Source organism: Mus musculus, chromosome 3 (genome assembly GCF_000001635.26).
Source record: "Mus musculus strain C57BL/6J chromosome 3, GRCm38.p6 C57BL/6J".
In the NCBI taxonomy this organism is placed as follows: domain Eukaryota; kingdom Metazoa; phylum Chordata; class Mammalia; order Rodentia; family Muridae; genus Mus; species Mus musculus.
The window spans coordinates 62,447,435-62,472,468 of record NC_000069.6 but is presented as its reverse complement, the minus strand read 5'-3'; the positions used below and the strand labels follow the sequence as shown (position 1 = coordinate 62,472,468).

The 25,034-nt window shown below is 40.5% G+C and overlaps 2 protein-coding genes across 5 annotated transcripts in view; one reads left to right on the top strand and one right to left on the bottom strand.

The window, feature by feature from the left end:
* Positions 1 to 4,454, top strand: part of Dhx36 (DEAH (Asp-Glu-Ala-His) box polypeptide 36) — a 39,020-nt gene extending 34,566 nt beyond the window's left edge. For 2 of the 4 annotated variants that reach the window (XM_011240238.2, XM_011240240.3), the window contains exons 23-26: positions 350 to 470; positions 995 to 1,147; positions 1,722 to 3,639; positions 4,162 to 4,454. In XM_011240238.2, coding sequence (XP_011238540.1) covers positions 350 to 470; positions 995 to 1,147; positions 1,722 to 1,907 — 460 coding nt within the window. In that variant the 3' untranslated portion in view covers positions 1,908 to 3,639; positions 4,162 to 4,454. Of the gene's footprint in view, positions 1 to 349; positions 471 to 994; positions 1,148 to 1,721; positions 3,828 to 4,161 lie in introns of those variants that run through there. The other 2 variants (XM_030252839.1, NM_028136.2) reach the window with 2 other exon arrangements.
* Positions 4,455 to 10,247: 5,793 nt separating this feature from the next.
* The window catches only part of Arhgef26 (Rho guanine nucleotide exchange factor (GEF) 26), a 123,445-nt gene continuing 108,658 nt past the window's right edge, over positions 10,248 to 25,034 (bottom strand). Inside the window, exons 11-14 of the mRNA NM_001081295.1 lie at positions 24,167 to 24,376; positions 14,029 to 14,096; positions 12,755 to 12,859; positions 10,248 to 12,265 (exon numbers count right to left, since the gene is read on the bottom strand). Of these exons, the coding sequence (NP_001074764.1) occupies positions 12,123 to 12,265; positions 12,755 to 12,859; positions 14,029 to 14,096; positions 24,167 to 24,376 (526 nt within the window). The 3' untranslated portion in view covers positions 10,248 to 12,122. The remainder of the gene's footprint in view (positions 12,266 to 12,754; positions 12,860 to 14,028; positions 14,097 to 24,166; positions 24,377 to 25,034) is intronic.

Below are 25,034 nucleotides of genomic sequence, written 5' to 3'. Positions count from 1 at the left end.
GGTATGCTACACATGTGCTGCACATATAGAAATATAGGCAAAACATTATACAAAATCTAAAAACCAGTTTATCAGTTTTAGCCAAAGTCTTTTTAACAGAATTTTAGTTTTTAATTTTGGGTTCTTTTGGGAACACAGTTAACCAATGGAAGTTTTTAGTTGTTTATTTCAGTTATTGTATAAATTATGGGTAGTGGTCATTCTGAGTGTAAGCTCCTTCCTAGTCCTTTCATGTACTATAGTCTTTATTATGTACTGTATAGGAGCACTACTAAGGCGTAATTCTTTTGAAGTAACGAGGGAACAATCCGTTGAGACACTTCTGACCTGTATTGTAACTTTTTCAAAGGGTAAAAGTTCACACGAAGTCTGACGGCCTGGTTTCTATTCATCCTAAGTCTGTCAACGTGGAGCAGACAGACTTCCACTACAACTGGCTTATCTATCACCTGAAGATGAGAACAAGCAGTGTAAGTGAACATTTAACGTCGGCATATAGCTGAGCGTCAGCATAATTGCTTTATAATTTTATAGCTTAGAAATCTGTGCTTCTCTTCTGACATAAATTACAGATTTTTTTTGTAAGTAGTATTGTACACTATTTACTTATTTATAACATTTTCTCTGTGAGACTGCTTTCAAAAAGTGCTGTCAGGAATTTGTAAAGATTTGTTGGCATGACAGTATAAGTTAAGTAATGGTCAGAATAGTAAGTGGGATTTTACTTTTTGTTATTTGGATATACAAATAAAAGTCATTTTCTCTTTATTGGTTAGTTTTGACACTCAGAAAATGTTAAATTTAGAACAAAAATATAAAATTTCTAAGAATTAGGATAGGTTCACTTAAAGTCTTATTTCTTCAAACTTAATTTTCAAAATCACATAAGCAAGTTAATACCTGTTTTACAAAGTAGCTGGTTGATGTTTGAGATGTTGAATTATGTGATAGTAATTCTTTCTTATTCCCTCATGCATATTAATGCTCCTTACAGATATACTTGTACGACTGTACAGAAGTGTCACCATACTGCCTCCTGTTCTTTGGAGGAGATATTTCCATCCAGAAAGATAAGGATCAGGAAATTATTGCTGTAGATGAGTGGATTGTGTTTCAGTCTCCAGAAAGAATTGCCCATCTTGTTAAGGTACTGATGTTGATGGTTGTCTATTAGGTGGCATATAAGTGATTTTGTGGGTCACAGGGTGGCTCAGCATGTAAAGCAGCTTGTCATGTGGTGGATGTGTGTAACTGACTTCTGAAAGTGTTTCTCTGACCTCCACACAATCCATGGCACACATCATGACCTCCAAGATAAATGTTTCCCACCCCCGAGACAGGGTTTCTCTGTGTAGCCCTGGCTGTCCTGGAACTCACTCTGTAGACCAGGCTGACCTCCAACTCAGAAATCCGCCTGCCTCTGCCTCCCAGGTGCTGGCATTAAAGGAGTGCACCACCACTGCCCAGCCTGATAAATGTTTTTTAAAAAGACCTTTTGTCTATTGCAAGAGAGCCAGTAGTGTTGACTAATCTTAGTTTTCTAAATTACTTTTTGATGCAGTGATAGTCTTCCAGTGACTTTAAGGATTAGAGTTTGAATATTTACCCTCCTTTGTAATAGCTTCTGAAATCCTTGTCACCACCAAAGTCACATTTGTATTTGCTGTATTCTCTGAGAATCCGTCTTCCCTGATGAGCATATCTGCTTCCTTCAACCTTAGGGACTAAGAAAGGAACTGGATAGCCTTCTACAAGAGAAGATTGAAAGCCCTCATCCTGTAGACTGGGACGACACTAAGTCAAGAGACTGTGCAGTACTGTCAGCTATTCTAGACTTGATCAAAACTCAAGAAAAGGCTACTCCAAGGAACTTGCCACCACGGTCACAGGACGGATATTATAGCTGACAGCTTTCTGTGATGGCCTAAAACCTATCCTGGTGTCCATAATTTCCAATTTTTTTCTTTTTTTTAGTTTTTGGCAAAATGCCAAGCCCTGGGTTATGACTTGCTTTTGTGTGTAAGTTAGAAACTTTCATTGGGTAGTAAAGAGTTAATGTGCATGACTAAACAGTGCCATCTAGCTACTATAAAGACATTGGAAAAAGTAATATGCTTTCTGACCTTATCCTCTGTTGTAGATATGTCCACACTTTGGGAGAATTCCCAAAGTTGTAACATTGAGAAATTCCTTTATGCTATTATGCAAAATTAATTTTCTGTTCATAATGACTGTCCAGAGACAATAAAAATAGAAAGTTGGGCCAAAAAGCAGTATGAAGTAAGAATTTGAATACAACCACATTTTTTAAAAATGAAATTCTATTATTAGTAAATTTGTTGTAATAAAGTCCGATATTTAATAAAATGTACAATGTATAAATCTCAGCTAACTTCTTGGTTTGGTTTCTAGAGTTCTACCTATCACTGGGCTCACTCGATTGCTTTTATTTGTTTGCTTTTATTTTTTAACTTTTTAAAAGGTTCAATACCTACGGTCCTGTTCTGTGTAGCATAATGTAGCAACAGAGCATGTGTCTGGATGTGATGATGAAGGTCCTGTCTCAGCTCATCACCTTTTCCTTATTTGAAAGACAGGTAAAGATTGTGAGGATTAAATATGGTAACATGTAAAGGACCACAGTGTCTGATGCATATGGTCTTCACACAGTGCTTGTTACTATTTGTCCATAAAATATTTTTTAACCTTTAGTAATCAATTTTACCATTTTATTTTTTGTACTAAGGACCTTGGAGATGGTTAGGCCAAGGGCCTCACATACTAGATGACTGCTATATTACTGAGCCACATCCCCAGCCCTGTAAAACACCATTTTTATGCTTCTTTATGCTCTTAGTGGAGGTGACAAACAAGGCTGTTTTCAGGCTTGTTAGCTATTGTTTTCTTCCTAGTTTTGGACTCCCTTCTTTTTTTCCTGTTGTAGTCCCTACCTCTAGCTTGAAGGTGTTGCTTTTGTTCTATCCATGAGCCAGTGATTATTCTGAGATAATCAAGTTTGGTCTTCTTTCCCTAGTAAGTTGTGAGATGACCAGGACATATGCATAGCACTGCCATGGATTTGCTGCCGATGCTGGTTCAGGTACTGCTGCCATGTCTGAGTATGTGTCACGTGGCATTGTGTACAAAGATTTGGATGCACTGTGTCCCTTGTTTATTTTTTTGGATTGTCTCACCAAAATTATGCTTCTCCCTAATCATAGTGGTGGTGTTATGGTATTGTAGCATATTAGTTTTGCCCCTAAAGTCAAGGTGTGTTTACAAGCAAGTATTTAGCCTCCACAGCAAATGCAAAAATGTTGTTAGAATTGTTTTTTACAGAGAAGCAGTACACAAAAATAAGTGATGTCTTGCCAGCATCTGCTGCTGTCTGACATAGCTAAGCAAGATAGAGGGTGGCTTGCGGGTGCTCTGAAGGTTCGGCTGCTTGTTCACAGATTACGACTCCTATCTGAAAAATGCACTCCAAGACCCAGAATGACTTGTTCTGAGTGCTCTTAAAAAATAGCTCATTAAGAAGAAAAAGCTGTCTCACATCACTCTGCACAGCACAAAGGACAAACTGGAAAAAACCACTGTAACAGAAACTTATGAGATCTACCGCTGTTTCAAGAGCATTAGGTACATGCACATGGTACCTTCCTAATTAATTGACCTGGAAAAAGAGCTGTAATAATTTTAAGTCAATTAATTGCAAAGTGTATTTTTCTGCATTTGTAAAACAAAGTCTACTCTAAAATTATTATTTGGTATCTGCACCCAGGCTAAGTAAATGGTGGCATATTTCCTTCCATTTTCAACACTGATCTTATATTTATTCTTCAGTAACTATAATTATGTTTTATATCTATATATTTGTAATAATCCTATATGTTAAACAGCATCTTTATTCTGATTTTTTAAGAACCATCTTCATTGGAGAATATGGGAAAGTGTATCCAGGAAAGTAAATCATGTTATCACTGTTAGTTTTTAATAGTCTTCCATACTTTTTTAAGGCTTGAAGGTAGTGTGTATAGTTAGCCAGTTTAAGAGTATAACTTCAGTGTATTTGGTCTACTGTGTGAAATTGTGTAGCCAACACCGCAGTCTTCATGTAGAACATTCCCATCACCCTAAGATGTTCTCTTGTTGCTTTTACAGGTAAAATGCCCTCCCCTGCCTGCTTCTACCCTCTGGTGCCCAGGGAGCAGCTTTTCGTCAATACTTTTGTCTTTTGTAGGTTTTCTGGGAATGGATTCACACAGTCCATGTGTCCAGCCTTTTTCATTTAATATAAGCATGGAGATGGCTCGTGCTTACTGTACATATTAGTAATTTTTATTGTTTAGTATTCCCTTTTATGGTTATGTCATTGTATTCATTTACCACTTGGTGGACATTTCATCTATTCTCTGCATTTTTACTGTTTTATGAATAAAGCTGCTCTAAGTGTATATATAGTTGTCATGTTTTAACTTCCTGTGTAAATACTCAGGATTAAGATAGTTCCATCACATGGTAAAGTGTGTCTTTTTTAAAAAGATTTTTATTTTCATTCATGTGTGTATATGTAGCTTTATAAATTAATGTGTATCTATGCCTTTGTAAATTAATGTGTATCACATGTATGCAGATATCTGTAGAAGCCACACGACAGCATTGGATCCCCTGGAGCTGAAATCCCAAGTGGTTAAGAGTTGCCATGTAGATGCTGGACTGAACTCAAGTCTTCTGTAAGGCCTTAATCCTTACTCCGAGAACTAAGTCATCTTTTGCCTCCTGGTAAAGTGTGTCTTTAAACTACCAACCTTTCCTCAAGTGGCTATGCCACTTTTGCTTGCCCATTGTCAATCATGATTAATATTTGGTATTTTTATTGGTTTCTAGTTTGATGTTTAACATATAGTTAAATGTTCTATTTCATTTTTGTCTTAATTTTTGCTTCTAAGATTAGCAGTGAGCATCTTTCCAGGTGACTAGTTGCTACTTTGCTTAGTTGTCTTGTACATAGAGTACTGATTCTTCACCTCATGTCAAATGATGGGTTGAAAACGGTTCCTGTCTGGGGAGAAGATTATTGGTTTTAGATGGGCATGCTGATAGTGCCGGTTTCTTGACCTAGAGGAAGATGGATCTTTTCATGTGGAAAAGGAAATGCCAGAAGAAAGTGGCACCAACCGTGAGGTAAAGGATAGGTGTGAGATACAGTCTGGGTGTTGAGAATACCGTGAGAACAGCAGCTTTTGGAAGCATTACAGAACTAGCGCATAGTGAATGGGGTGCAGCCAACCCTGCTGAACGAGGGCAAGTCTTAAATTCTCACTTTCCTTCTAGTTCTTAAATTTGACACGTGATGGAAATTTTCAAGTCAGAGTTTTAAGACCGAATGAGTGGCTTTCTTTCTGAAAACAGGCCTCATAGATAGGTGAGAGTTGATCCCTAGAGCTTTAATGCAGTAGAATTCTCTGGGACTTTTTCCAGCATTCTTCCTGTAGTTGCCAACTGGAACATTTTAGGGGAGCTCGGAGATCAGGAAGATTTGCAGTAATTTGAAATGATTGCATTGTTTATGATTAGAACAATCGAAAATTTAATAAAAAAGGTCTGCCAGTTCATGCAATGGATATCCATAATATATACAAATATTATATATACATAATATATATAAGTATTATCAAAATATATACAAATCTGTTACAAAAGTTGAAACTTAACAAAACTTAGACTAAGGTGGCAGGGTACAGAGAAAGGTATAGCATTAAATCTAAAACTGGTAGGATCATGTTAGTATAGTAAACCATACTATAGTAACCTTTCAGTCATTTCTTCGTTGCTCTTGTGATGAGCTTGCTTCCAGAGCACCTAGACCATTAGTGGTTAAGGACCTCTTCAACTGTAGAGGTTGCATGGTGGTGGTTGTCTTAGGGTTTCTATAACTGGGATGAAACACTATGACAAAAGCAAGTTGGGAAGGAAAGGGTTTATTTTTTATTTGGCTTAGACTTCCACGTTATAGTAGTCTTTAAAGGAATTTAGGACAGGAATTCAAATAGAGCAGGAACCTGGAGGCAGGAGCTAGGGAAGGGGGTGTGGAGCTTACTGTCTAGCTCATCACGGCTAGCTTGTTCTGCTTCCTTCTAGAATGCAGGACCAACAGCCCAGGCACCCGAAATGGGCTAGGCTCTTCTCCATCAATCACCAGTTAAAATTCCTTACAGCTGGATCTTATGGAAGCATGTTTCTCAATTTAGGTTTCTTCCTTTGAGATAACTCTTTAACTTTTGTCAAGTTGACATAAAACTATTCAGCACAGTAGCGTTAAAGGGTCAACTCTATTTTCCATATTTCTTTATTCTTTGCCATAGTTTCCAATCAATCTCTTTGAATACACTTTTCTCTTGATTTATTTTCAGTTGTTAGAAGCCAATTGTTTTACTTTGATTTTAAGATAAAAATGGTTGGATGTATACACAGTTTATCCATTCACTTACTGAAGGCCATCTTTGTTATTTCTAAGTTTAAGTGATATGAAAACAGCTGCTGTAAACATTTATGCACATTTTATGTGTATGGTCCTGTTTTTAACTCACTTGGATAAACCCAAGCAAGGCCTGTGATTGTGGTAGGGATTATGTGGCAGAAACTGCCAGATTGCCTTCCCAAGGCCTTACTGCATTTCACCTAGCAGTAAGATTTCCTGTTTCGTTCCCTCATGAAGGTCTTGGGTTATTAGGGTCTTACCTTTCAGTATTTTGCTTAGGTCCTTTGTTAACAGGGTCTCATTATATTGACCTGGCAGGCTTGGAACTCAGAGGTCTGCTTCTCCTGTGTTGAGATTGGGATTATAGATTTATACAGCTGTGCTAACCATGCTGTCCCCTTCTAGCTGTTTGAGTGTGCCTAAGGATATTTGGTCTATAGCTCTGACATCCAAGAGTTGATTTTTTTCCCCCTAGGTTTGTGTGTTCTGTGTGTGTGCTCTGGTGAGCTACCCAGATCTTTTGTGTTGTATAAAATTAAAATCATTCCTGGACTTTGAGTTAAAATTTAAAAGTTCCTGGTACAAATTGGAATGAACAACTCATTATATTTCATTTACTAAAACAATTTTTTATTTTAAATATACTTTGACCATATTCTTCACCTCCCTCAAAACCTTCCAGCTCCTCTCTCCCTTCTCGCCCACTGAACTTTCTCCAAACAAACAAGAAACAAAAACCCAGTACAACAACAAAGAACCAACCCCAAAAGCCAAGAACACCCCACCACCAAAAAACAAAACAACAAACAAACAAAAAACCCAAAACTCCACCAAACTAACACAAGCTGTGCAGTCCATTATGCTGGTCAAGTACTTCTGAACATGAGGCCTGTCCTGGAGAGGCTGATATATCTGGTATCATTCCATTGGAGAAAACTGATATTTTTCCCCCTGCCAGCAGGTATAAGAGACAGTTCAGTTGTAAATTTCTACCCTAGTGAGTAGGTTTTCTTTCAGTCATTCATTCATTTAAAAAATACGACAATATAAGCTAAAAACTATCACATGGAAGTTAGACAAGACAAACCAACAGAAGAAAAAGAGCAAGAATCAGAGACCCACTCATTCACATTCAGGAATTCCATCAAAACACTAAACTGGATGTTTATCTATGTAAAGGACCTACCGAGTAAAACCTCGAACTTGCTGCTTCAGCCTGAGTTTATATGAGCTTTATGTTGATTTTGAGGGCCTTGTTTCTGTTATTCGCAAGTTGCATGTACCCAAAGACTACCAAGGAGCCAATTCTGGTGTAAAACATGTAAGGGTCTTTATTACGAGCCCTACAGCAAGGTCTCCCACTGTCCCTGTTGCAGTGGGTCAGAGTGAACCCTGAGTCTAGAGGTTCAGGCTTTTGGTTGGGGAATTTCCATACGGGTCAGCAAGTTCCTATTTTAAACACTGCATTTCTGGTGTAATCTACAGGAACCAAACATGATGGTCAGGTTATCTATCCTCTGCAGGATATCTTAGGTTATCTCAATGTACCTTGGTCCTGCTATTGCAGCCTGACTGGTTGTTGCTAAGTGGGTTGCCATAGGATGTTTGCTCAGGTGGACTCTCTGATTTTCTTCCTGGAATTGGTCTCTCACAAAACGGGCTTTCTCCAAAAAGGAGTTGACTGGACTTTACAGTTTCCTTGGTGTCCTCCATCCCTTCTGGCTCTTACACACTTCCTGCCTTATCTTTTGTGGGGTTCCCTGAGCTCTGAGGGAAAGAGATATCCCATTTAGGACTGAGTGTTCCAAGGTCTCTCACTGTCTGCCTAATGTCTGGCTGTCGGTCTCTCTCATTGTTCCCATCTGCTGCACAAGGAAGCTTCTCTGATGATGGATGAACAAGGCACTGATCTATGAGTGTAGCAGAATGTCATTAGGAGTCTTTTCCTTTATCCATGATAGACTTGCAAAACTTTCTCACTCTCTGAGGCTTTTTAGGGAAATTCTGATAAAGCCAAGTTTACCAAGTTTTCTTCTGTTGATTAAACCTTTGATGTTGTCTTCATCACCAAAACCAAGGTCACCTACTCTTTCCTCTGGTATCTGAAGAAGTAAAAAGCTTTGCATTTTACTTTTGGGTCTAAGTTAATGCAGATGTCTACTTGTAAGCACAGATTTAACCTTCCATTAGCATGCAGGCATTATCTTTATTCAGACCTTTTATCTTAAGGTTCGCTTACTTAATGCTGATATACATGTAGATGCTGAGTATTTATCCTGTTTCTGTGTCTGCAGGAAATGTACTCAGCTGGAAGGAACCCCTCTGCCCAAGATCACTCTCCCTTCCTAGTACAGCTTACTTCCTAAACTGGTTGAATCACCTCCTTCATCTCCTGTGGCAATATTCCCTTCCTCTAGGACTCCATTTAAGTCTTTATAATCTCCATGGTTACTTCCTCTGTGATTTTTTTTTTTTTAATAGTTTCCTCTAGCTTCTCTTCCAATTTCCTTGGGATCTTGTTTAACTGTCTAATCTCATGGTTAACTATATAATTTCTAGTTGTTTTAGTTTTGTTTAAATTTCTGTAGTTACCAGTTTCCATTTTAAAGTGTGGCATTACCTCCACAAATAACATTCATGAATATTCCTGTAACCTGATTGTTTTAGGATTCAGTGTCTCTGGGTTGGTTATTTTGTCAGTGTCCTCTCTCTCTCTGAGTCTTTGCTGTACCTATGGCCACTTGCTTATAGAAATAACTGAGTTCAGGTGGTATTTGTTTGCACCAATGAGGTTTTGGTTTTCTTCTGCTAATGTTAAGAGTCCATTGAGCAAACCTTGTCTTTCAGGACCATATTCCCATTCATTCCAGAGTAAGCTCCTGAGGGACAAGGGACTCGACCCACAAAAGTTGCACATACTACACTCTGACTTGCATTCTTAAACTGCAAATCAAAGGAGCTGAGCTTTTCTGTGGCCTCCCAGAGCTCTGGACCAAGGGAGCACAGGATAACGTATTCTGCTACTTACTAGAAATGGTATGCCCATCGCTCTTCATCCCAGGCAAGCAGAGTAGAAAGATAGCAAAGATGTCTTAGACTATTGAATTATAGTACAAAAAGATCCGAAGGGCATTTGCTGTTATAAAGTTGGAAGTATCTAGCATTTTAAGGTTTTATGGTGGCTGCTGAAAGCAGAATTGTAAGATAGCTCTGCTAACCTCCACCTCCCAGTTGTTTTATTTTACGTTGCACAGCCAAGGAAATGTACAGATCTAACCAAAGAATAAAATTACTTCTGAAACATTCATTAGCCTACTTAAAACAACAACAACAACAAAAAGCTAATCATCTTGAGTTGAAATTATTCCATGAGCCTAATTTAATCATGAATCCTTCAAAGGGGCGTTTTCTCCCTTGGACAGCATGAACAGGGAGTTAAATTCCAAGTCCTAGTAATAAGCATTCTATTGCTGCCTTGATGACTGAAGGATAATGTAACACTTGCAGCCAGGTACCTGGGACTTCTGACTTTTCAAATGTAAGATTCTACACAGACACTGAGTATTGCTTCCAGTCACTCATTTTATGGCAATCTTATACAGCAATGGGAAACTGATATAGAAGGGTATGGGGTTTTTCTTCTACCATGATTTACTAGGTGATAAAATTGCATAAGCACAGAAACAGTAGAAAAGCACCTGTTTCCTAGGGTAGCTGATGCCAACACACACCCGAGACAAGATGAGTCTTCTATAATGCTAGCTATAGGTAACTTCAGTATAGCTTTTATTTAACCACAAATCCCCCAAGCCACAAACTCCATACCACGAGTAAATCAAATTACACCAGCACAGAAAGAAGTTATAAAGTCTTTATAAATTCACAAGCTTTGTTGAAAGTGTACAAGCAGTTTCAATTTATTGGAACAAAAGTAACATTTCTGGTTTTGCAGGAGTGAAGTCACACTGTACATTTCAAAGAAGGCATTAAAAAATGTTAAAAACAATCACAGTTGAAGTGAAACAACTGTGACCATTAAATACCTGCTATACAGGAACACTTTAGTAAGTGTTCAGCTGCTTGATTTAAAGGATGCATATTTCCACACTGTTTAACACTTATAAATTAATTCACAGGATCATAGTATTACTTTATAGCTCCAAATGGGTATTAGCAAAAAAATAATACAAAATGACTCCTCTTTCAAGCAACACCTTCTGCTTCAAGTAAAACATGAAATTAAACTACAACATGTTAGTACTTCTAAAAAGTTTGTGACATTGAAGAGGAGACAGATTTCCTGTTTTATAATCCTGGGACATCTCTTGCTGTGGACTACTGCTATTGCTTCATTCATGTACTTACTCATACCTCCAAGGACTCAGGGCCTGGAATGTCTTTTGCAAGGAAAGGCATCCCAGAAGTGAGACGTGTCTGGGAGCCCTATTCTGGTTTACTGCTGAGGTGGATGGGCTTCTGGGTATGAGCCAAGCACACTTACATACTGGGCTTCTGGAATCTTATGCTTTGGGTGTGTTTAGACAGGAGTAGGGATATGGGACAAAGATCTGAGGCAGCTGATAAGATCTATATAGATTTTGCATGGTATACAGAATAGAGGGGTTATAGCAACCAATGAAAATATTTCCCATGTCAGTCTTTCAAACCTTCATGACCTTTTAATAAACTGTAGTATACTACATTGTCTCTCCTTGTCCTAGTCAGAAGATAATGTCTTTTTGGAACTCATAGCTAAGAGAGACTCCAAACCCATCTACCAGGTATTTAATGCAATGAATTCCTGCTAACATCAAAATATTTCAAGCAAGTACCTTGTTGGTATCTTGATACTATCTAAGCTTAATTTTCTCTTTCTGAAGATTGTTAATGTATGTTCCAGCCATTTTCAATTGAAAACAAGCAGAACTGTCAGGAACCATGTGTTACTGAAGGCAGAGCAATCTTATGTCAGCTCTTTAGCAGTTGACCCATAATATCCTGTCTTCAGGATGTTCTCACATACGTGAGCTGGAAATCCCATGTCATTTTAGTAGCTTAAGGTTGCAATGCTGTAGTTATCTAAGAACAATATTGAATGAGATGGATTTTTAAAAATCCTCACTAGGTGGTGCCTCACCTTCCTTCTATTAAGGAAAATGGTGGCAGAGTTCAAGTGTCAATTTCCCTTTCGTAGAAAGAGGTTTACAAAACATGACAGCTCACCTACCGAACTACTATTAGTTCCTTGTGGAATTAACAGCATTAGGCTAAGACACAAAAAGTATTTACAAAATGGACAATCTCAAAGACAAACTTGCTGGTGCTGTGAGACCATACAAAGGAGAAACTCATGCGGAAGAGCAATGGTCTAAGTGAAGTGGGGACAGAGAGGCCAAGATACATCATCTTAGGAAACAGTGGAAATGGTAGGAGCCACAATTGTTGTCATCCTTGGACGCAGATGTTTTCAGGAGCATCATTATGCAAAAGCTGAGCTTTGTGGACTCAGTGCATCTGGTAGCTGTTCTTCCAAAGTGCAGAATGGCTTGGCAAGCTTAGAGGCAAGTGTTTCCATCCTTTTAATTAAGCAGACTGTAGTAACTGTAATATTAAGTCTCCATTCTATTGGCCATCTGAGAGGTTACACGTTGGTTTCCAGTCCTAGCAATCGTCCCATCCTCTCCACATTCTTATCAATAGTAGCTTGACATGTTATCTCCTTGGCACATTCCATTGGAAACCAGCCCCTCTCTCCATCTCGAAGTCGTTCCCCTTCATACCAGCCTGCAAGAAAAAAGCAGGCTGCATCAGACAATGTCTGCAGGTATTGTTCCATGCCAGCTTACTCTGAAGAGATGCTCATTCAGAGGTCACTTTCTTCCATGGACTGGATACCATGGGTAATAATCAAGAAGAAACTTCAGTGCAATAGATGCCTGTTAAAGTCAAAATACTTAATGTGAAGTAGGACAAGGTTGCAAGAGCGAATGATGGGTGCACCAGAGACTGGGCATGAGCAAAAGCTCTGAGGGACGAGACTATGAGAGCTGCTTGAGCTCAGAAAGGGAATCCTTTGGGCAGGAGCCCCATTCAATGGGGCATGAATTGTCAGGAGCCGGGTTAAGAACAAGAGGAAAGTGGAGGCTGTCTTGGAATAGAGAGGCTAAAGCATCGCTATGTCAGGATATGGAGTTCCCGGCCAAATGAAACTCTTTGGACTTGAGGCTCTGTGAGCACCAGTCCACCAGTTCCTATGAGAACAGTCCTACTCACCATCGCCAACACGCTGATAAATGAGGACCACGTCTGCCACCTGCAGGGAAAGTTCATCAGGCTGTTTGGCAGTAAAAGACCTAATGATTTCCACCTGGGTCAGGGCTGTGGAGGAAAAGGGACATTCTGAGCTTCAGGGGCTGAGAAATCTTGTACAAAGCAGCAGTATGCATTCACTCACTGGGCTCTGTGGTTTCAGGGCTGGGACTGGTGGTCTGAGCTGGGCTCCTACGGGAAATTAAAGAAGCCTCGTGCCTGGTTTTAAATGTTGGGGTCAGGAGGACTCTTATGATGCATGGAGATGCTCAACAGTAGCAGGAGTCATTCAATGTGTTACACGGAGAAATGGAGGTGAGAGAGGAAGTGGCAGGCCAAGATTATACAACTCATACCATCTGCAATGCCCGGAGCTTTATCTACAGTTACCCTATCCTATCAGGAACCAGGCATAAAGGCTGTGGCAAAGCTTAGAAAAAAAATGAAGGCTCCAGACAATGGCCAGATGAATTCAGAGTGCCCCCAAATGCTGACTTGCAACAATACAACCTCAGCAGAACTGACATGGCTTCATTATTTGTTTTTAATATAAAATTTGACGTCAAGCCGACCACTTTTGCTTTAACTCTAAAGGCTGTGATCATTAAAGGGCTCCAGAAACCCACCTTTGCAAGCCTCATCCTTCAGTCATCCAGAAATATAGTGTCACCATTGAATGTGCATACTATGACACCAGAGGAATAAAGTACATTTTCTTGACATTGCCACCTACACTAAAAAGGATCGTGAAAAGATGTAATTTTCTTTAGACCAAAAACTTGTAACCAGATATGGTAGCTCATGCCACCCTGTGTAAAGCTGAGGCAAAAACTTGAGTTCAAAGCCAGCCTGGACCAGTGTGAAACCCAGGCAGAGCTACATAGCAAGTCTTTTTCTCAAAGCAATAAAAAACAAACACTTTTCTGTTTATATTCAAGCCTATTAGTAACCACTAGCCATAAGCATTTTATGGCTCGAGCAGGACTTTGACCCTCTATAATTGACCTTTGTCCTCCCAGTATCCCGAAGTGAACCCAATATCTCTGACTCACAGATGGAGAAATAAACCCAGAAAAACTGAACAGTGATTTTTCATGTTTAGCAACTAACATGGGAGGAACTAACAGCTGTCTTGGAAGGAACCTTTTAAAAATCAGTAGAGATGAAGATAGTGTAACCAGTCAGTAACCATGCTGGCCAGCAGAGGGCAGAGCCCCTCCGTGTTCCTAGAAACTTACTGGTTCTGTCTGGTGGCTGTTTCCCACTGCTGTGTCCCAGGGCTGTGATCCAGCGGGCTCGCTCACTCCTAAACACAGAGAGCAGGTGCAATTTAGATTAGTTCTCTATACACTGAAAGCAGTTTATTCTAGACAGCCACTGCAAACCTATTTCTAAAACATAAGGTAGGGGACTGGCCTTGAAAATGGACAGGAGTGATTTTTAAAAAGGGAAGAGTTATCATTGTCAAACAAATAGAAATGTGGCTAGTTATTGGGTAAAGGAGACTTCTCATATAACTGTTGGACATTTAATGGAGAAGTGATTAGCCATTGAATCAGATACTTATCACAATCATCTGATGTTTAACAGTTGAAAGGACCAATTTCCCTCTTAAGGGGGCCTTTCCCTCCCATATACTCAACTACTTTGGTAAAGAAGCTGGGAAATCCCTTTTCTATGTGTGAACATTATTGAAATAAAAATTCTGAAATATTTAGACTATTCTCAAATGCTTTAAACTATTTTCATGAGCATAGTTAGAAAAAAAAATAGCCAAAATATTTTTAATATGCTGTTACAGCTGTGTAAAACGAAAACCTTACTATGACTACTACAAGTCCTGGGCAAGCACAGCGCTGTTCCACCACCACATCATCCTGTGTATTTAGAAAAGCAAGCGCTAGAATTGCAATTAGTCAAATCAAACTATGTGTATATACTATTTTAGTTCTCTATAAAATCTTCCAAAAATGCCATCTGTAGGATAAAAGCATTTCAGAGATAAGCAATCTAAGCCAATTTACTATACCAATACACCTTCTGGACAGACATCTTTATACCCAAAAACTTGAAGAACATTTTTTTTTTAATTCTCCCAATACCTAGTGACCTATTTTTACTCCTGGACATGTATGCACTCCTCTACCCTACCAAGCAGAGCAGCCCACATAAGGACTGGCAACAGGGCAGGCACAGCAGCCCATGCTTGTCCTCCGTGATCTTCCCGCTTCCCTTTCTTTTCTGCACTCCATTCACTATTGCCTGTTAGAAACCTTGCCTTTTGCAGTTGCTGAGAAGGCTCAGAAATGCACTTGCTATTGTGGAGGACTTCAGGTTCAGTTCCTAGTACCCACATAGGTGGCTTACTGCCTATTACTTCAGCTCCAGGGGATCTGATACCTCTGGCCTCTTCTAACACCCACACTCACATCACACATCCACACAGTTATGTGCCTGGCTAATTAGATTCTCTCCAGAGCACAGCTTAGTGTAACTGGTGCTCAGTAAACATCTGATTATAAGAGAATCATATTAATAATCACAAGCTGAACCTTGATCAGTTGTTTGCTGCTATTACCAGATCATAAACTCTGACAGGCAGGAGACTGCCACAAGGTAAAGGCCACTCTTTGCAATATAATGAGATTGACTTAAAAAGCCAAAAATAAATAAATTGGTATATGTTTAAAAGTAAAATAAATAGATAATGCAATTAGGATGCAACATGTATACTGAGTTTAAAAAACAAACAAACAAACAAACAAACAAAAGATGCAAAGAGGGGGTTGAGATCATTCAGAGCCTATAGCTCTGCCAGGCATGAGTGTGGATCCCCAGAACCCATGTAAAAGCTGGATGCTGTAGCATGGGTACCTGCAATCCCAACTCTCCTACAGTGCATGGGAGGCTTGGAGAATCTCAGGACTCCTTAGGGTCACAGAGCCTAGTATACACAGTGGCAATGAAGCTCAGTCACTGGGGATAGCCCTCTGACCCACACACTCTGGCATGTGCATCCCTACATCCACGTAGAGACTGACGGAAGTGAGGCTTCATGCAGTAACACACAATTGCTAGAAACTGATGATACCATCTTGCTTCCAAAACTTCTCTAATACAGAGAAAGTGCTCTATCTTGGTTTTGTAAGGAATAAGTAACATATATAGCTTCCTTGAAACCAGTTCCCATTAAAGACTTTAAATTGTGCTGTTTGATGGGGAAAGATCCTTACTATGCCACAAGCTGCACTGGAATTTCCAAAGTACAATGCCAACTAAAAACTAAGATATAGCAGAAGTTGTGTGGATCTCCAAGAGCAGTTTCCATAGCTCAGTGGTTGTGCCTCTCTGTGCCATACCAAAAGCAGGGCAGGCCTTTGCCCCATGTCTTATCCTGCCCAAACTGCTGCCTTCCCAGAGCACTGTGGGACAGAATCTTTCACACAGGACTTTGCAGACAAGGCCAGCAGCTGCCCCCTGCCACTGAGGTTGAGCAGTCCAGATGAAATCATTCACTCCTGTGCCATGCTGTCTGGGTACTAATGGCATCCTGTAGACAGTGTGGCCCCTTGCTGGGACTCCAGAGGACAGAACAAGACACTTGTTGTTGCCCTTGCTGAATGGAGCTGTTTCTTGAAAACATTTCAATTGAGTCAGTACCACCCCCTCTCAGAAGCTGTCAAACCACACCAGTTCCCCTGGGGCTTCTACATGCCTTGCCAAGGAGCTGGCCCCACCAGGGAACTGGAAGGAGTGTGTCTCTAAAGCAGGAGCCGAGCACTTGCTAAAGACAGAAGCCTAAAGACAGGAAAGCCATTATTATTAAAGTCCATGGCTCACTCTCATCTACTCTCTCCAGTTACCATATGAAACAAGAGGCATTTGCAACCTACCACACAGGCAGTTCAGACTATTTCCTTTGCCCTGATACCTGTGGCGTATCAAATCCCAAGATATAACGAATCCTTCAAGCAAGCTTCACTGAGTGTACGGGTACTACACTACGCTGGGGTTCATTGCTGTTCATAGCTCTTCATATGATGGAGCAGACAAGCAGAATAAAACATGATCAAGCCCCAAGCAGTGTTCAGTGTGCTGGGAAAGATGCTCCTGAAGCCACATTTGACGACAGAGGAGAAAAGACCAAGTGGAACAGAGACTAACAGCCTTCCCATGGCCACCTAGCTTTGCATGGCACTAGAAGATGCCGTGGAAGACTCCTCATGGGGAGTTACAGCTGAGCCCCTTGATCCTATCCTTTAACTGAGTCATACACATGGTGGGTTTAAACTTGATTGCAAAAAGGTTGCAGACACAGAAATCCAATTTCTCACCACATCTGCCAAAGGCTGGATAAGTATTAGAAAGAAAAGCTCTACAATAACAGCACACAGTGCAGCCTCAACTCTGCTGGCGATCCCAGCTTTTAGGAGGCTGAAGATCACTGCAGCTAGCATGAGCTTCATTACAAACCTTGTCTCAAAAATAAGTATTAAGGGCAATTTATTTTTCCAGCATTTTTAGAATAGAAGTGGTCATTGAGAATACAAGAGATGTTAATCAGACTTGTAGTTCTGTCATCCCTACCCCAGGAAAGTCAGGGCTGGTACTGTTAATAGGTAATACTGTTAATAATAACTGGTGAAGTTAATAGGCTTCGTGTGAAATATCACTTGTTCAGAGTATCAAATGAAGGCTTCTATATTTTGGTCACCCACCCAAGAAGGGCTTGTGGCATTGTTGTGTGCTGTTTAAAATATTCTGCTTCTGGGGGCCAAAGAGATGGCTCAGTGGTTAAGAGAACTGGCTGCTAATCCCCAGCACCCATATAGCAACTCACAACCATAACTCCAGTACCAAGGGATCTGGCACTTCACACAAACATACATGCAGGCAAAACACCAATGTGCATAAAATAAAAATAAATACAAATCTTTAAAACAACGTTCTGCCCATTTCTCCTTAAAATATCTTGTTTGTTTATGAAAGGTACTTTTACGAAAGGTGACTATAATTTGAGTTGGAAGAAAGGGAACAGCACCCCTTGAATGTGAAAGATCATTTTCAGACCTAGAATCTAGATTCAAAAAGGAAAAAGAAAAGAAAAATTGCAACCCGAACTACATTTTCTTATATAGACTGTCTACTTTATGTTGTGATTTTCCCAAAGGAAGAAAGAATATGATTGCCTCTGAGATCCCATTTACAATTCCATCCCATCCTTATACTTCCTGTTGAAATTAAATCATTAACTGAAGCAGGAAGAGGGCAAAGCTCCCTGCCAACAATGCCTCTTTGTCAGAGCCCAGCTCCCGGTCTGGGTGGCTGACAGCACAGCTACATTCATTAGGCTCCCAGCTTCTCTGCAAAAGAAATACAAGAAAGGACCTCTGACTCTTGTTTATGATGGCTCTGTGTATCCTACAGTTACATGAATGGTTGAAAAGACCTTGCGTGCCCCCCCCGCCCCCCACTGATCACATAGTAGATATCTCATCACTGCATACATTGGACCCAAAGGGGAATCCAAATTCTACTGCAAATGCAGGAAGCCAAGGATATCACTTGCTACAGCCTGTTGGCCTGTGGGAACTGCAGCTGTCTGTGCCTCATTTTAATGAAGGTAGACAAAGGGGACTCTCCATCTCCCACATTCTTCTTGAAAAGCCCAGAAGGAAAAGAGATGAGAGTAAAACATTCCTCCCTTGTCTTCTCAAGAAGAGTAAGACTGTCTTTTTCAGAGTGTTATCTGGTTAGCAGTACAGTGACTTACGGTCCATGACAGGCAAACACAGAACACCGTGTACACAACTAAGATGCCCATTCTACAAAATAGTCAGCAGGGTTCTTATGAACAAAAGTGAAAACCAGGAGAAACCTGGGAGTGGGAAGTGGCCTTGGGGTTGTTCTAGCAACTTACAGATACCAGAAAACTAGGAAGGGGCTAATAGGAAGTAGGACATCTAAGATGTTGGGGGAAGGGATTTAGTTAGTAGGACATACATGATATGAAAGTGGTGAGACAAACAGGATAGGAAGTTTAAGTACTGATGGTGTGGAGGATTGGGAAAATAAGGGCATGAGGGAGAGTAGTCAAAGTGACTAGTGAAACAGGCATATTGAAACCAATAAGCAAATTAAAATAAATAAGAGAAGGGAGATCTCCTTCTTAGTGAGAGAATGCTCCTCCTAGAACCATGATTATTAACAGGAACCCCAGTATCACATGTAGATCTCTATCCCCATTAACACAGGGGCAGTGAAACCCTGCCACCAGACAGAAAAACAGGTAAGATAGAAACAGAGTCAACACCCACCACCTCCAGTAAATCTCACAATTGAAATGGTAGGCATTAGAATCAGTTCCCTGACAATCAGTCATGTAGAATAAAAACCTAGAGTTCTCCATGCTAATAAGGTATCTAGATAGGCTCGGAGTATCTAGTCAATGAACTTCCTTTCCTGGGCATTCCATCCTGCAGGAGGTATTTAATCTCTGGTTCACCCTGGGGGTGATCCTTTGTTGTAAAGAATGCTGCCTAGATCCCAGAGAAGGCCGGCCTTCCTTTCTTCCAGTCCCTCCATACCTTGGCACTCATTGGGAAATTAGTCAAATTCCTTCAACCTGGGCTCAGCGTGGGTAGCGGACCTGTTCCCAACTTCTCAAAGTTCACAGCAGCATCTGGGTACACAGGAGTTTAAGAAGCATAGGATCTGTCCCAGATCTCTTGCCCAGAAGAACAGACTGAGACCTCTGTCTTAGACTGCATTCTGCCTTCCCTGAGCGGCATATCTGCCAGCATCAAGGCACAAATGGACAATGTATCATGACTGCAAAATACAGGGAAACAAAGGCAGAACAAAGCAGAAAGCATCTTCCCTGCTGACTAGCTTTCATAATGCTAAAGAGTGCTCTACAGGCTACTAGGAGAGAATGGCACCAACTGTGAACCTTATGAACCAACAACCAGGCAAGATGTACTCACTACTGAAATAATGGCAAAACCATTACAGGGGCAACCATTGTTCTTTGATTGGATTCAGGACTTGTTCCGCAAGAGAAAATTCATGACTTATAGTATGAGCCTAATCAAAACCCTATAACTAGGGAAAACATAGGCCATAAGAGGCCTTAAGAGGCAACCTACTACTGCTGTTTAGTTAAACTGACACAATTGTCAAACTGTTGTCTAAACATGTTTATACCCATAGACAAATGCTGCTTTCAGCCTTAACTAGAGAAGCTTCTCTTCACAGTACATGTACATGAATTCAGAGATGGTTGGCTGCTATATTAAGGGACAGTTGAGTGGAGAGCCCTATACCACCACTTTATGGCTCAGAATATACTGAAGGAGAAAGTGATGGAAAGACGGGACAGATGATGGAGAGGTAGAAGAGCTGTAGAATGCAACTCCTAGGCATCATGTGGCCATTGCAATCATGACCCCAGCAGCTGAGTTGCCTTCACTGGGCTGGCACAAGGCTAAATCTGTCAATAGTCATGGCCAGAAAGGGGGATAACTAGAGAGGCACTGCCCATCTCCACTGAGCTATTGGCCACTGCTGGGTTCTGGGTGAGAGCTACTGGTCAATCTGACAGGATCCATTGGATATTCCATGCCCATAGTCACTCATGCAGCCCTAATTAAATACAGTTAGAAAATCAAACAAAACCACATGAATGTGGGAAAGCCATGTGTAGGGAGGAGAGGGTGAAGAGATAAAGAGAGAGAAAGGGGCCTGAGAGGGTGAGAATACTCAGAATGCAGTATGTACACATATGGGCTGTCAAACTAAGTTTACTAATTTAAAAGTACACATTTTAAAAGGGTGACAGAGACTAACAAAGAACAACATTTCCCTAAATATGGTTACTACTCTACCTTGCCTTGGATATAGAAAAACTAATTATTCTCTTTTTGTATCAGCCTAAAACTATGTTTTGGGAATCTGCTAAATACAAAGAGGGGGAAAGACATGAACGAATCCAAGACTAGAGATTAGCAGTCAACAGTGCAGGGTGAGAAAGAATGTTTAGAATTCTGTCCATGTGGTTCAAAAGATAAACTCAGGAAGGAGACAGTAAGAAGGAAAATTAAGGATAGATGAAACATACTGCTGTGCACTCAAACCCAGGAACATAGAGCAAACATCATTTTCCTAACTTAACTGTTAATGGAGCATATTAATCAAATAACACATAAAAAGGAGAAAACTGCCAGGAGTGGTGGCACATGCCTTTAATCCCAGAAGGAGGCAAGGAAGGCAAATTTCTGAGTTCAAGTCCAACAGAGTGAGTTCCAGGATAGTCAGGAGTGAACAGAGAAAAACTATCTCAAAACAAGCAAGGAAGAGAAGAGAGGAGGGGGGGGGGAAGGGGAGAGAAGAGAGAAGAGAGAAGAGAGAAGAGAGAAGAGAAGCAGACCATAAATGTGGGGGCTCAGAGAGATAACTCAGTGGTCAGAGTGACTGCTCTGCAAACATAGCTGGATCATGGTGCCCTTGTAACAAGTTAGATATTCTGAGAAATACGATTATTCCAGCTGCAGTAGTGTGCAGAGGCAGAGGCCTAAGACATAAGCCCCAGTTCAAGAAGAAGAACCGGAGTCAGAAGGACACAAAGGAAGTGATTGAAAAGGACAGGAAGCTCTCTTCTGGCTTTTGTGTGTTGCACAGGCATGTATAATATACATGTGTACATACATGCACAGAACTGTATCCAAAAGCACACGTTAAAAACAAAAACAAAAAAAAAATATCAACTGTATATTTCACAAATCTTAGATGCAAAGAACACACCTTACACTGACTAGGACTGATTGTTCAAAACCAGATAGCTTATACCATAGAGAAATGATAACTGGTTGTGGGGTAAACATAGCTTAAGTTGATTTAAAGAGAGATCATAATGTGTTATTAGTTTGTTCAGCTTTTATGCTTCCTGGCTTAAGTTTAAAACAAAACAGAAACAGAAAAGCAGGATCTCAGAACTAAGCTACAGATGTAGAGCATGTTATCATTTGCTAGACACTTAAATGACCAGTTGTCTGTGACATTGAGCGTGTCTGTTTTAAGGAGAGGGCATTTTGGTGTCCTTTTTTCTCTCTACCGGTGCTGTTTTGTATCTTGTCAGCATCTGTCCATTTATTTAAGAATTATGTTTATGTTTAATATATAATATAATATATATTATATTATATATAATAATATATATTATATATAATATAATATTATAATATAATTATAACATTATTATATATAACATATATTATTATATATCATATATATTATATTATATATAATATAATGTATAAATGCTTTGTCCATGTGTATGAATGTACTGCAAAAATGCCTGGTATCCCTGGAGACCAGAAGAGGGCACTCTAGATGCCCTGAAATCAGATTTACAGACAGTTTTAAACCACAGTGTAGGTGCTGGAAAGTGAACCCAGGTCCTCGCCACTGTTGTTAGAGCAAGCGCTCTAACCACTGAGTGACCTCTCCAGCCCAGTCTATTTATTAGCTTTTCAGCTGTAATTGAGTGCAGAGGAGGGAAGAGAAGAATGACAGTCCCTCTTTCTGTTCCCAGAGACTTCTGCCTCACCCCCATCTCTTCTGGAATGTTCTCTTGCTATTAATGAAAGGACTACAAATATGAGTCATACTCATGGGTTTGTGGGTGACATAACTAAAGACTCTGAGGAGATGTCTGGTGTAGAAAATGTACAACCACTCAGTTTAAGGCAAATCAAAGGCAAGAGGGTAGAACAGACTCTACAGTCCCGGGAAAGCATCGAGCCTTTACATAAAAGAACAGGACACTGACTTAGAATGTCTAAGAAACAAGTAATGGAGATTTCATAAATGATGTTTGAGGCAGTCAGGAAAAGCTCTGTCAAGACATCAGTGAGGCCAGAATGAAGGACAAACTGGGGACAGAGAAGGAAATCACAAGCAAAAACAGCAGCACCCTCTCCTTTTCTAACTGCAAAGAGGGAGTTTCCAACTTCAATGAATTTTCTGGAATGTCTAGACAAGTACTAATCCCCAAAGACTTTAAGCTTTTCTTAAAGTTGCAAAAAATGTAGCATATTAATTCCATTCTTAAAAGAGGTTGCCGTACACACAAAGAAAAAAAAGTCTAGTTCTGCCTCTGATACCAGAGGACTTCTAGAGTTGAGCAGATGCTTTCCTTTTGCCAAGCCTGGCCCTGGTTGTGTCCCATGCTGGTTTCTAGACACACAGACACAGGACACCTTCCTCTTCAAAGCAGCAGACACAGGGGGCAATGCTGGGAACTCTAGAGGCCTTTTCTACTGCTCAGGGGAAAGAACTGTGAGCCCATAAAAAAAGATCTCTTCTGTAAGAGTATACATTTACATAAAGACTTCACTATAGTTGGGGCTGTTATTCACTACTATCTGCTGATCCGTTTTAATCACTCTCCCTGAGAATGCTGGCAGACAAGGGCAGGGAACATGCAGGAACCTGAGAGGACGCAGCCATAGGGAACTCCTTTTCCTCCTCCATGGCTGTATTTCCTAACCCACCACAGCTCCTGGCCCACGGCGATATCCAAGAGACTTCTTGTTTCCAAAGAATTTGGTCAGCAATGTCAAAATGAACAAAATCATCAAAGTGGACTTGCAAACCAAGCCCCAATCCCCTCCTTCAGGGTGAGCACATGTAGTGTTGGTGAATGGACAGGCACAAGCACAATCCCTGGCCTGCCTTTGGGAAGAAGTATGGAGATGTGCTTTCCTAAGCTGAGTGTGTTCCTGGGAGTCCCCCTGCTCTGTCTGACTAAGGGCAGGTGATCCAGAAATTACTTCAAATTCAACTGGACATAGCAAACTTTGCTTGGACTCTAACTACTATTAAATCATTTTGCCTAAATGGATGAGCCATTTTTCAAGACTGCAAACTGTAGCAACTGCAATGTGTTCATGTGAAATGTTAAGTGGCCACATCCTAGCTTTTGGCAGTAGAAGCAGCTTCGAAAGAGCTCCAAAAACCCAATGAGAGATTGCTGTAAAGCTACAGAACGTTCCAAATGAACTTGAATGAATGAATAAATAAAGGCTTCATCCTAGTGTTTTTGTTTATGGAAAATGTCAGTGTTTAAATAAAATGCATTTGTCAATGAAACTGTTCAATTAAAATCCATCCATCTATCAAGATTTTCAGGTCCGCAAAGTATGACCATTCCCTAGGAGATCACATCTGCTAAAAGCACCTGAATGCTATGCTTAGTACACAGTAGGTACACAACAACAAAACTAAATAGGAGCCACTGTGTGTGGAGAGCAAGAGCAGGTGGGCGAGGCAAAGGGAGGTCAGGTACTCCGAACCTTCTCCCGCCCGTGTACTTACTGGGTCTCAGCGCCTAGTAGCATGTCCACCTTCTCACTGGCATGGTTGCTGAGGACTGTCAGGGTAAAGAGGTGAGTGGCAGAGCTCTGTCTTGAGTAAAGCATCGTGGAAGGGTTCTTCCCTGGAGAGGAATTAAGCTCTTCATTGTCACAGGATTCCACCAACAGCTGGTCCCTTAAGGAGTAATCATTGACATTGTAGCTTTCTTCACTAAAAGAAAGGGGGAGAACATTTTAATTTCTCAGTGGCTAGGACTGTGACACTGTCAGATTTCAAGTCACCTTTCCGGAGAAGTGGCCAGGACATCCAGAGGGAGGAAAGAATGGCCTGTTTGATAACATGAATTGGAATCTGATTTTGATCTACCAATTACCAATTAAGAGAAGCACCGAAATTATGATACTAAAGTACGTCTCAGATAAAAGAGCAATATATTTTTGAAAACACAGGTCATTTCTTATATGGACTTAAAAGTCAATACATGAAAAGTGAGCACTTCTTGAGTACAAAACTATGAGAAATTTCTACTGAAGATCCAAGTATCTGGCAGGCAACACCATGAGACTCACACTGCCATTTTAGGAACAATAAACAAATGTTAGATAGATGAAATGTTGAATAATTAACCCTATGAAGAGTTTCATAGGCTTTATTTGCCTCTGCTCTGTAACTGGTATAATCAGTAAGAGTTGCACACATCCTGATAATTGGTGCACCTGCCTGCTTTACACACACCTTCACCACAAAATGAAGAGGACACTGTAAAAGCCTGCCCACACTCTGGGTAGCCCCTACCCACGAATGACCACAGCAGAGGACACAAGGAGAACCCCAGAGGCCTAACGATAAAAATCGAACTTTAGCAGAT